This window comes from Eulemur rufifrons, chromosome 3, assembly GCF_041146395.1.
Source record: "Eulemur rufifrons isolate Redbay chromosome 3, OSU_ERuf_1, whole genome shotgun sequence".
NCBI classification, from domain to species: Eukaryota; Metazoa; Chordata; class Mammalia; order Primates; family Lemuridae; genus Eulemur; species Eulemur rufifrons.
Window position 1 is genome coordinate 66,665,650 of NC_090985.1, and position 13,939 is coordinate 66,679,588.

Here is a 13,939-nt window from a genome sequence, read left to right on the forward strand (position 1 = left end):
TTTGCAAAAGAGACCTCAGAAATCACCTAGTCCAGTGGTTTTCAAACTTGATTTTAGCAGCAGACTTTTTTCTTTAAAAATGAAACCTTAGGTGGAACCCCAATTCTTAAAACAGATAAGTGGGTTCATCTGGCCCTTTAAATCTTGATAATCTTGATTGTTTGGGGGAAAAGTTCCTCATTGCCTGCAGCATCCGTTAAGCACCTCAGGTAGCACAGTTTGAAAACCACTGATCTAGTCCAACCCTTTCATTTTACAGATGATCAAACTGAGGTCCAGAGAGTTTAAGTCACTTGCCCAAGGTCACACAGCTAGTTGTGGAAGAGCCAGGACTAGATCTCTGGTCTCTTGATTCCCAATCCAGTGCTCTTTCCACTACACTACACTGCCAGTAAGGTAGGTGCTGTGCTAGCATTATGTTCATAGCTACTAATAGTCTTCAGTATTTTCCAACTAATTTACACTGGTAACATGCACTGAATGTTTATGTATTATTCAAAAATATATAGGATATGAAAATACAGATTAGAATCTCACAGAAATATTCCTAGAAGATCAATACCTACAATGTTTCACTTTTAAAAATTATTTGAAAGCAATGCATTTAGGTAATGTCTGAGCTATATTGGATATTTTAGTCTGTTAGCAACGATCGATATGTATGGAGTCAGTATGTTTTAGTGAAGACACATACTTTGATGGGAGCAGCATTGAGATTTCTGGCCACCACTCCCATAGGGGCCATACTCTGCTGTCATTTCCAATGTGGCCATTTGCCTGTCCCAGAATGGTGCGTTCATGTATTGGCCATGTACTCTCACGTTAAACTCTGCAGACTTTCCCTCAGTTCTTTCTATGCTTATCCCTTCTGTCTCTAATGCCTGTATCCTTCTCAACCCGGTGTGTGTAAATTGCCACTGGGGCTCCACCCAAAAGGGACATAAAGGATGGTCCATTGTAGAATCCTGTTACCTGGATAATCTCTGTTGTTGATTCAGTTTCCACTCAGATCCCTCCAGTATTATCAAAGACTGTCACTAGATGCTAGGAAAGTAGAAAAAGTGTCTTACGCCTTCTGTGCAATTGTTTTACCACTCTAAATCAAAAAGTCACATGGAAATCCACAGCCACTGTAAATGGGTAGAATTCTTATGAGAAAATTTCCCAGGGAAAATAGATGTCACCACTAGTCTAAGGATAAAGTGCTGGTCTTGTGAGGAGAGCCAGCTGCCAAGTAAAAAATTAGTTTTGGAGCTGTAACTCTAAAGTTGAATATGGTTTGTTCCTATCTTATTGAGTATAATGGGTTCAATAGAGCCAGAAAAGATTTCAGCCAGGAAAGATTTCTTTAGCCCCACTTTTGTTTGAGAATTGAGGAATCATGATTGGTTATCAGGTCTCATTTATAGAATACATCCCTTCGGAAAGCCAAGTTCAAAGTTCTGTACATCACACGATGACGTGCAGTCAGGGTGTGCCTGTCCTGCCTGTACCTGATAACCTTCGACAGGATACACAAGCTCTCTGGGTGTGTGTTTCCTCAACTTTGAGGGGGTTGACCTAGATCTTCCTTCTAGTCCCAGCTAGCTCTGTACAACTGCTCATTGTCTTGGTGACTCAGGATCACGTCAGGGTCCCACACACTGCATTGCTGACTGTATTTGCACAGTTTGATCTTTACTTTCCAGTAGAACTTTCTATGGTGATGGACATGTTCTATATCTGTGCAGTCCGATACTGTAGCCACTTAGCCACAGGTGGCTATGAAGCACCTGAAATGTGGCTGTTTCTACTAATGAACTGAATTTTAGGCTTTATTTAATTTTAACTAACTTAACGTTTTAATTTAAACAGCCACATGTAGCTACTGTATTGGACCACACAGTTGTTAGATGTTCTGACACAAAAGTCAGATGCTAGAAGGAATCTGTGTACCAAAAGTATTCATCAAAAGAGTGGTGATGTTTTGCCTTGATGAATTTTCACCAGGTACAGTCTGTCTTAGGGTAGCTTGTTAGAATCAAGTACTCTTTTGAATGAAAATGTTTTCTACAGGAGACTGAGTTTCCTTCTATTTGTGACCTAACCCCTTGAGCTTCAGCCAAAAAGATGTTTGCTAATCTGATGAGAAGCAAAGCATTTTCTCCTGTGTGCAGTCTTTTTTTCCAAAGTAATTATAATTTAAAAAGTGGGTGTTTTCTTTTTCTTTTTTTTAAAATTTCAGAATATTGTGGGGGTACAAATGTTTTGGTTCCATAAATTGCTTTTGTACCGTTTAAGTCAAAGTTGTAAGTGTGCCCATCCGCCAGATGATGTGCTATGTACCTGTTAGGTGTGAATTTACTGTGCGCAGTCCTGTGGTCATTTTGGTCTCACCGTGGCTTTCAGTGAATTCCTGTAGGTTTTTCTGGGAAGCTGAGTTTAGAATGTTTCTGGCCAATAAAAGAATATTCTGTGTATATTACAGGCTCAAATATGAGTGACTGAACTTTGCTGGTTTCTGAGTACTTGATGAAACAAACTCTTTTTTTTTTTTTTTCCTTCTTCAGAACCAAAGAAAATGGCTTTGACAGAGAGCCTTTGCACTCAGAACATCCAAGCAAGCGACCATGCACTATTAGCCCAGGCCAGCGGTACAGTCCAAATAACGGCTTATCCTACCAGCCCAATGGCCTGCCTCACCCCACCCCACCTCCACCTCAGCATTACCGTTTGGATGATATGGCCATTGCCCACCACTACAGGGACTCCTATCGACACCCCAGCCACAGGGACCTCAGGGACAGAAACAGACCTATGGGTAAGACTGAAGGATCTGTCTGTTCACTTCTGATGGGATTGTATGCTTGAAGACTTGTGTCATTACCTCTCAGCTGAACTTGAGGCTTGAACTTTGTGATAGGGATAAAAATTATCTTTCTTCATGTTGTCTTCTTTATGAGGAAACTTGATTGGTATTAATATGTGCTTCAAGAGCTGTGCTCTCTTTCTCTTAATCACTTATATTCTTTAAGACATCAGGTTAACTCTTTTGCAGGGGGAGCATCTAAGTTAATACAAAACCCTCAATTGTGGTGGCAAATACAAAATGAATTTTTACGTTGAATTTTTTTTTTAAACATGTGAGACTTCATATGCATCTGCCTGCCACAAATTTTTTTAAAAATCCATTTTTTTCTTTCATTAAATCTTTTATTTCAGACAGTATCCAAGTTTATTTTGATTTTTTTCGGCCTCCTTGATATGCTATATTTGCAAAATATGATATGGCATTCTCACTGTGGCTTAACTTGACAGATGTTCCTTGGAAGAATGATTTGGTACCTTTGTTTTCTTGAAAATGCCAGTGATTAAAGTTAGTATTGATAAATTTGGGTCAAATATCAAAATACGGAAAAAGTGAATTTGGGGCCAATATCGATTCTATTTGCCTGTGTTCATTCCTTCTTTGCATAAAACTATTTATTGGAAGTAAAGCATTTAGGGGACATTGCCTTCTAAAGAACAAGTATCTGCCATGAAAAATGAGAAGGAAGGTGAATGAGGTAAGTTTTGATGCATGATCAGTGGTTGAAGTGATAGTATCAGAGGATTAGCAGGTACACTGTTGGGGCACCGTCATTTCCTAATTGTTGGTGACAGCAAATTGAGAGCAGCAGTCAGCCCCCTTTTCTTTTTCTATATCTTGTGTCCCTATCACTCAGTGGCAGGACTTTTTCTACCTCGTAACTAGTGCTGGCAAACTCTCCTGCCATGGTGCCTTGGTGGGCAGGATACTGGAAAGAACAAGGGATGAAGTCTATGTGGAAAACCAGAAAACAGCGGAGGATACAGAACTCTGGGATATGCAGCCAGTCAGCCATTCACTGATTGATTAGTAGTGATGATATTTTCTTGTTTGTTGTTTGGTTATGTAGCCACATAACCATCAGAGAGCGCCTGATATGCAGAAATATACCTTAGATTTCCAATCAGATTACCACCAAAGGGAGGCTGCTGTGTGTAGGGTCTTTTTGCCTTTCTGTACACAACCCTCCAAATGTTTAGAAAGCAGAGGGGGGAGAGTCAGGGTGAGGGGAGGGGTTGTTGAGGCTTTGGTTGTGAGATAGTAAATTAGTAGTTTTGGTTCCCCACAACAGTAATTTCTACATTTATATGGCATGTCAGACAAATGGCTAAGCATATAATTTGTGCTTTCTTAATAGCCAATCTGTCTACTGTTCTCTCAGGTACCATTTCTGAAGAGCTTTCAGAAGTGATTATGTTATTTCTTAGTCTAGATTGATATTTTTGACCCCAAAATCAAACATGATAACAACTCACTTCTACACAAAAGCCTTACCATTTATTTATGACTTAAGGACTGAAAACTATGATTGTATGTTTTTAAACAGCAGTAGAGTCATCAGGTCACTGTGAGACCAGTTCAAAAGATCCCATTTTGTAGGTGCTAGGAAATGGCCTATTTCTTAGGCAGCAGATGCTATTTCATGAAATAATAGTTCCAATGCACTATACAGCAATCAGCAAGGAAGTAATTATGCTTATGTTCAATGATTATGTTTTCATCTAGTAATGTAAAATATCCCTTTATGAATTATATCTGTATCCATTGGTTTTATGTGGTTTTCTTCAGACCATGTTCCTTACCTTTTAATTATATTAGCTTATAAAACTAATAGTGCTAATCTCTATAAATATGTGCAGCTACTAAACCATCCCTAAAGTCTGGCAGAGTTTAGTGTGTGTTAATGTAAAATAAAATCTTGATGTATGAGTAACAAATTACGGTGTTACATCAGACTGCCATTTTGAGAATATAAAAATTGTCGTAAAGGTACACTTAGCCTAGTATGATTTATGAATGCCTATTATGTGTAGGGACATATACTCACTAGAATCCTTTAATAAAAATAACTTTTAAGCAGCATTAGTTTATAAGTAAGCTTAGAGTTTTAGCCTTGTTAGCTAAAATCTTCTAGAACATAAGGACCACCTAAGACTCAACATTAGTGTCTAGTTTCCCACATATGAAAATGTGCTCTTTAATGATTATGAGCTATTTTCCCCAGCACATTACTCCAGTATTATGAATATAAATAAAAATTGTTGTGGTGCTGAATATTTATATATCTGAAATAGAGAAATTAATAAATGTAAAATTTTGATTTGTACTTTTTTCCTTTTAAAGATTTGATTCTATCTAACAAACGACTTTCAGTGTTCAGAAGCAGCAAACAAATCCTGTATTTTTTCACAATGTACTTCGGCTCAAATATGTTTCTAATGTACTTTTTATTTAAAAAATGAGATGGAGCTTAGCGCTGTTTCACAAATGCTGGAATCCCATTAGTCACAGACATCCTGTTGCTCATTAATATTATTCCGGGTGTTAAGAGCTTGTATCATTGATTTAGTCTGCTGAATTTTTGAAACTTTTGAGACCTCTGGAGTTTGTGTCATAAAAGGCAAATATTCAGATGTCTCTATCGTGAAAATCACTGTCACATTTATATCCTTATCACTCGCTGGTTTTCTGTGATGACTAATTTTAACAGTAATGCTTTTCCCCTAAAACACAGGCAACAAATAAGTCAACAAAAATTACATATTTGCAAACATTTCAACTTGAAATAATCACAACAAACAGAGCAGTAACTAAATATTACTTTTCGCCAATGTCTTTTCTATTATGCAAATTAGTAAAACATATTTGCACTTTTGCTTTTTTACCAATAGGTGGCATTGACAATTTTAACTTTTAAAAATGTATCTCGGAATATGTTCTAATTGGGCAAGAAAATGGTGCAAAGTGTTTTGTGATTTTTTTTGTTTGTTTGTTTGTTTTGTTTGTTTTGTTTGAGGCAGGGACTCACTCTGTCACCCAGGCTAGAGTGCAGTGGCACAATCATAGCTCACTGCAGCCTCAAGCTCCTGGGCTCAAGCAATCTTCCCGTCTCAGCCTCCTGAGTAGCTAGGACTACAGGCACATGCCACCATGTCTGGCTATGTTTTTAGTTTTTGTAAAGATGGAGTATGGGTATGTTGCCCAGGTTGTCTTGAACTCCTGGGCTCAAACAATCCTCCCACCTTGGCCTCCCAAAGTGCTGAGATTACAGGTGTGAGCCACCCCACCCAGCCCCAAAGTGTTTTATATTTAGCTTTGTACTTAGTCTGAGAAAGAGCTGTCATAAATTTGTTCACTTCCATCAGCTATAAATGAAATTGTATTTCATGGTTGGCTGAAATGAGTCATGTGACTCATCATCTTTATTTCTCTAAGTCAGCTAAAAGAAGGGACTCCTATTTCTCGTAAAGGGTAGCAGGCTGCTGGGTGGCCATTCCAACAGGTTGGGAAGCTGAGCCCCAGCCAGAAGCCAGGCAAACATGCTTCCAAGAAGGGATTTCTAACCACTCCAATCTCACAGAAAGTGGAATGTAACATCTTATAACTCGTATTATCATGTAGTTCTTTTATAAGGCCCACAGGGAAGGAGCCCCCAGGTGTTTAGAAGCTGAAACCACAACAGACTCAACTTGCTGTTCAGAGTAAAATTGTGAGAATTGGCAACCAAAAAGCATAGTTTTGATCATTTAAAATGGAAAATATTGCCATAGCCCAATGCCTTTCCTTTACAGTATAATGTAAAATGAATCTGTAAGCGTAGCAACACATTTCCACGTTTCTCTGGTCAGAGCCTTCCATCCTCTCTTTTTAGTGAGACACATTTACTTTCTATTTTCATGAGCACTTCAGCTAACTGGTCACTTTCATCAATACTGATGATGCTCACTTGGTAGACATTTTCATGTTACTTTTTCATAGTAGTATCTTAACTATGATGCTAAAGAGCATTAATACGTATGGATTTCAAATAAGGCTTGGATTTATGGTATTTGCCAAATTATATCTTTTTAATAATGTCCAATTTAAGTTTTTTTAAATTTTTTTGATAAATTGAATATATGTAGTCTCATGTTGTCCCTCTCTTCATGGCCTAATTTTATCATAGAAGTATAAGTGGTTAGGATTGTATTCATGTGTACAATGCTAAAATGTGGAAAAATTTTTAGCCTGCTTGTTTTGGAAAAACATATCCATGCTCATGTAAAATGACTTATGCTGTCTTTGTTTTTAATACGGGACAGCGATATTTTGAAACTACCTAATGTCTACTTGTGGTTTCTTGTATTTATTAAGAGTTAGGATATACTTATTTTTACTTAGGGAGTGTTATATGAATAAGCTGAACTTAATGTTACTTAACTCTGTCTCTTCTGTGTGAAATAAAGGATTTCATCCTTTAGATGACATCCAAAATTCCTTCCATTTCTAACATTTTATCATTTTATGAGGAATCCATTAGGTAATTCTGAATCTAAGTATGACTGATGTCTCCATTCAAAATCAAATATATTTTCACGTCATTGAGTTTACCCACATAGCCCTTGCTATGTGCCCGTGTGTATATGGATTGTGTACTGAATGCTTTGAGGTCATTGAGATGACTTCTCTACATTTGTAGGGTTGCATGGCACACGTCAAGAAGAAATGATTGATCACAGACTAACAGACAGAGAATGGGCAGAAGAATGGAAACATCTTGACCATGTAAGATATCACTAAATCACTTAAATTAAAAAATGTTTTGAAAACAACTGGAGTGAGGTTACGTGATAAAATAAAAGCTTGGTGATGCTTTGAAGGTATTGTGTTTCCTGCTCTCCTTGAAAAAAATAATGAGTGAGAATGTATAAAGTAGAATATGGGATTTGATTTCTCAATTGATACGAAAGCCACTAAAGAGAAATGTTTAGATCATGGAAAGGAATTCTCAAAGCCAGATTAGTGAGCTACTGTTTTACTGTGAAAGGGTCATTTAGTTTATCAGGTAATGGGATTAGTATTTAGATTTTTTTTCTTTTTTCTTTTTTGAGACGGAGTCTCACTCTGTTGCCCGGGCTAGAGTGCCGTGGCGTCAGCCTAGCTCACAGCAACCTCAAACTCCTGGGCTCAAGCAATCCTCCTGCCTCAGCCTCCCGAGTAGCTGGGACTACAGGCATGCGCCACCATGCCCAGCTAATTTTTTTCTATATATATTTTCAGCTATCCAAATCATTTCTTTCTATTTTTTTTTTTTTTTTTTTTTTTTTTTTTTTTTTTAGTAGAAACGAGGTCTCGCTCTTGCTCAGGCTGGTCTTGAACTCCTGACCTTGAGCGATCCGCCCGCCTCGGCCTCCCAGAGTGCTAGGATTACAGGCGTGAGCCACCGCACCCGGCCTGGGATTAGTATTTGCAGAGGTAGATTTACTGGCTGTGATGCCTTCAGGTCGAGACTCATGTTCATACGTGCTACTTTTTCTTCTTATTCCCATTGAACTTTCTCATCTGATGGGTCTGAATTTCAAATCCAACCATTGAAAATATTAGACTGAAGCCTTCAAAGGATAAAATTGCATCTTTCATTGTCCTGAAATAGTTTCACTCCCTACCAAAGTCTTTAATTTGTGGTAATTTGTGTTTTTCCCTTTTGCCTTGTTTCTCGCATAGCTGTTAAACTGCATAATGGACATGGTAGAAAAAACAAGGCGATCTCTCACCGTACTAAGGCGATGTCAGGAAGCAGACCGGGAGGAACTGAATTACTGGATCCGGCGGTACAGTGATGCCGAGGACTTAAAAAAAGGCGGGAGCAGTAGCAGCAGCCACTCCAGGCAGCAGAGTCCCGTCAACCCAGACCCAGTTGCATTAGGTACTTCTTTTCAGATGAGCATCTTGAACAAATGTTTCTTATGCTATTAATGCGGACTTTATTTTTAGCTTGTCTTTTTAAAAATAAAGGTCATGCATGGGGTTTTAGGACAATAACCACTTTACATACCTTCAAACACATCTTATCTGTCAGGAAAGTGGGCAGATTGGCATACAAAGAGATGGTCACAAAACTTAAACTGCTTTTCCAGGTGAATGTATTGAGCTTATGGCAGAGTATCAAAGCTGAACCAGAATGTCATGTGCACAACTAAAATGTGTGCTGCTTCATAATACAGCTGTTTGGACTCTGCCTCAAACCAGCAAAAACACAATCTCAGAGAATGGGCCTGGGGTTTGGGCACTTCTAAGGAGGACTCTAGTGGATTCTTCCACTGCGCATTAATGTTAGCACTGCACACAAGGATGCATAGTTTATAATTAATTTAAGAAACGGTCTCTGAGACAATCTTATTTTGTAGTGGTATCTTATATTTGCAAAAGACACTTTTCCTGAAAACCCCTCCAGGAAGGGAAATCTGAAAGCTGTATAGTTTGCCTACTGCTACTTAAAAATTAATGGTAAACATGTAGCTATCTTCCTACCTGTGATTTGATCTTAACTTAGATTGCTTAATCATGATTTTATTAATTCTACTTATATAACAGGACTATTAATATAGCCATGCCTTAGAAATTGAATGCCAGTATGTAACTATGTTTAATATTGATATTTAGGGAGTTGTTAGGGTTATAAATAGCATATAATCCCAAATATGTTGAAAGAAATCTTCAACCTGAAAGAATTTTTGTGTGGCCTGTGAATTCATACCTAAATTAATAATACTGTTTGAGTAAACTCAGTGGAGGTGGATCTGCGTTGATCTCAGTTCTCCCATATTCATTCTCTTATGGGCTTAGTGTCATACTTGTCTGCTGAGAGTACAGTCCATGCTGCAAAACAAAAGCAATTAATTACACATGTACGGATTAAGCTTATGACTTTGGCCTCATTAGCACAATGGCTGATTATCAAAAAATTTAAAACTTGAAACATATTATCTGACTATTGATCACATTATCTTTTTTATTAAAATTGTTCCTGGCCAATGCAGTTTCCTTTGCAGTTAGGTTTGTGGATTCCTGCTAATCCCTGAATGCTGAATGCCTATTATCATAATAAGTATTAAATAAAGGAAGATTCCAAGGCACTTCATTTACCCAGCAGGCATTATTCTAAAGCATATTTAAAAGACAAAAGTGTATTTGTCAGGTTGTATTAAGACAAGCAATGAAAACAGAATTAAGTTTGATTTGAACCAATATTGGTCCAAACAAAACTATTTAGAGCAGAGTAGAACAAACATCTTGTTTTTATTTCCTTATTGTGAACAAAAATTGGTTAATCATGAGAGATTTACTTAGGACAAACAAAAGGGATATTTGTAACCATCCAGCGTAGGCAAAAAGCAAGAGCTTTAAAGTAAATAAAACTTTGGGAGTAAAAATAGCCAGTTTGGCCTGCTCTATTGAACACATTCATTAAACCCAGTACTTATTTATTGAGTGCCTACTCTGTGTCAGGCATTGTGCTAGGCACTATAATGAAGGAAAAAGATTCTTCATTCCTTCTCTTGAGGATCTTCAGGTGTATGGGAAGAGAGGGGCAAGGGAAAAGCTGATGTTATGGGCACAGGGTAGCTACCTCAATTCGGTCCCCTAAAATGATGGGACTGCTATTATCTGCCACCCACTGTAAAAGAAACATTTCAGAAATTGATCAGACTTCATACCTAAGTAAGTTATTATCAGCATACAGACATGGACCACTTAGTATATAATCACTCTATTGCACGCAGATTCTAGTAATGCTAGTGTATTTTTTGTTCTCCAGGAAGAGAGGTTCAGTTTCCCTGTTATGTAATTAAAAGAATAAACTTGGTTTTTGAAAGCTACTCCTTAGAACACACAAATTTACTACTTTTAGTGATTTTCCATGAATTTATATTTTTGGTAAACCTGAGATGTTCCTTTGGCTTTAAGCTTTTGCAATATTGTGTAATATTATTCAAAGACTACAGATATTTTATTTCTTTTGTTAGACTCTGTTAAAATGTCATGTTATTTATGGACATGGAGCCCTAGATTGCCTATGAAGAAACTATCACAACTTTAGAGAGAACCTGTTGAGAGCTCCACAATACGCCAGTTTTAGCACTGAAAATTCTTTTTCACTGTGCATTCTTGCTAATTGATTCTTGTAGCCTTTGTATTCCGATTTCTGGGACTGAGCTATGGTTGTAAATGAGAGACAGGTGGTTTGTAATCATGGGCCACAATCCATGGACCACATTAAGTGCTAACTCTCTTTTCCAGCTTTGGAGTTGAGTGGATTGATGTGTGTAATGAAAGGATTGAAGATTATTGGTCGATAAATGTATTTTCTGCTCTTGGAAAGTGTATAATGGAGTGCATGTGTACAGATAAAGCTATCAATATGTTTACATATTTATATACATGCAGATCTCCATATCCTATGATATACTGTAGGTATTTCTTTTAGCCTAATTCTCTTAATTCTTAAGCCTACTGTCTAGTATCAAATGAGACCTTCAGAATATATTATAGAAGATATCTTTGGTTCAAAATATTGCCCTATTTACATCTCAACTTGGAAACACTGGAAAAGTTTAGTCATACACACATTCTTAGCATTTTTAAATTGTATTTGGGGACTGCACAGAGGAGACTGTATCTTTCATGACTGATGTTGTATTTGCTAAACTCAATACCATTCTCACTTTTGAAATATATTCATAGTATTAAGTCAGTGTGAGGGATTAGTAAAATAACATGATTAATCTATTACTAATTAAATTTTGGAAGTTTTCCACAGATATTAAGGGCTATTTTGAATAGCCTGTGAAACAATTTTAAGCACTGAGTATATACTGAAATCATAATGTTATTTCTATTTTTAAATAAAATGCAGGTTTATATCTTGAGCTTTTTATAAAATAGATTTTTCCTTGAAATAATAGGTATTTATTATTACTCATTTGTTTTGCATGGAGAATTCCAAATATCCAACTCTTAACAAAATTAGAAAGCTGATTTTTAAACTATTGTCTCTATTTTCAAAGTATGACTTATTTATGCATTTTAGTTTTGTTACATTGTGCACCTCACCGAAGAGCAAGTTAATGTGATCAGAATTGGTAGATTTGATCACTGAAGTAGAATTACTTTTATACGTATAGATGGGTAGTTGCTGGTTAGCATTTTGTATGTTCTTTTAAGTGTCTGAGTCTCTGTCATTCTTTTTTCTCTCAGTAAGCTGTTCATATCACTCTCAGTTCCTGACATTTTATTTTTTTTTAAATTACTTTCTTTTTACTGGTTTTGACTATTCTAAAACCTTTCTACAGTTCATCTTGTATCTCTATGCCCTCTTTGTTTTCGAGAATCTTCCACATTCGAGAGGGTTAAAACAAATTAGCTAATGGTGGGTTTAAGGCTAATGTCAGAGCTGAGACATGAAATTCTATAATATAAATGCATTTCTCTCTCTCTCTTTTTTTTTTTAATGTATGAATCCTATGTTGGCAGAGTAGTCAATTTAGAAAATACCTTCCATGTATGTTTTGGTAAGGGTTTAGCTCTTGCCAGAGAGAAATGTCAGATGTTTGTTTGTTTTAAGTGGAATGAAAAATTAAGCTTCAAGTTCATAAAAAGCTTAGTAATTCAGGAGTTTATTGAATTAATACCACCTCCTGTTCCAAGTGGACTGGTGGAGGAGTTCACATTTCATTTATTTATTTGTTTGTTTCTCTTAAGGAGACAGGGTACTGCTGTGTTGCCCAGGCTAGTCTCAAACACCTGGGCACAAGTGATCCTCTTGCCTCAGCCTCCCGAGTAGCTGGGATTACAGGCATGTGCCACCACACCCAGCTTGGAATTGGTAATTTTAAATTCATCTAGCTGGCAATTTTTATGATTCGCATATGATTGAATTATAGAATTTCTCATTGCTGTCTAACTCCTCAGGAAATCTAGTGTGAAGGCCTAAAGCACAGACTCTGAGAAGACTATCTGGATTTGAATTACTGATTCCTCCTGTACTAGCTTGTGACCTTTAGGAAGTCACAATCTCTTTGTCCCTCAGTTTTCTTATCCATAAAATGGGGATGGCAATAATACATATTTTATAGGTATTTCTGTATTGAATGAGTTAGTAGGTATAAAGCATAACAAGATAGTACCTAATGCATACTAGATGTGATGTATTAGCTATATGCAGTCTCAAAAAGAACTTTAAAGAACAGTGGTAAGTGAAATGAGTAGAATTTTTTTGCTTGGCATCAAAAATTGTGAAATTATAGTGGGGATTCTACATACTCTCTTTTCTTTCTTTTTATATTATTTTTTTTAAAGAGACGGGGTCTTGCTATATTGTCCAGGCTGGTCTTGAACTCCTGGCCTGACGATCCTCCTGCCTCAGCCTCCCAAGTTGCTGGGATTACAGGCATGAGCCACAGAACCTGAATATAATAGATTCTTAGGTATTTTTTCATCTAGAAAGTATTCTCAAGGAGTATTTTTTAGGTGGCTACTTTATTTGTTAGGCAGATTAGTAAAGAATTCTGTCTTAAACACAGTAAATCTGTTGTACCTTTGGGATCTCGATTCATAATACAAGACTATACATAAATAGTTTTCTCCTAGCCAAAGAAATATTATTCACCTTCTATACTATCAGACTATAAAAGCCACAAACAAGATATTCACTGTATATTTTCATTTAAATGTATGAAGTTTTGTATCCTTGTATTGATTCCTTTAAATCACATCATGAAATTCATGAAATAATGAAATTCACAACCATTCAGCTAACTTCATAATGCAGATGCTTACTGCACTTAATATTGGGTTAAAAAGGATGTTACTACTAGTTAAATATATCTGTCTTTTAAAACCAGTAAGAGATGGCTACTTTCTGGAGCATTAGACATGTTCGTTCTTGAAGATGGAAATCCTAAAGCAGTTGTTAGCTTTTAGGTTGGATTTGGGCTTCTGAAACCTAGTGTTGAGATTTCTGAATTTATTATCCTTAAAAACAAGTGGCTTTTATGAAGATGAAATTACTTAGCCCTCCTTTCTTTTGATGGTTTTTGTAGTAGATATTAT

The 13,939-nt window shown here is 36.7% G+C and overlaps 1 protein-coding gene across 1 annotated transcript in view; it reads left to right on the forward strand.

The window, feature by feature from the left end:
• Positions 1-13,939, forward strand: part of RUNX1T1 (RUNX1 partner transcriptional co-repressor 1) — a 131,436-nt gene that overhangs the window by 94,156 nt on the left and 23,341 nt on the right. The window contains 3 exon segments of the mRNA XM_069466236.1: positions 2,550-2,800; positions 7,527-7,612; positions 8,552-8,753. Of these exon segments, the coding sequence (XP_069322337.1) occupies positions 2,550-2,800; positions 7,527-7,612; positions 8,552-8,753 (539 nt within the window).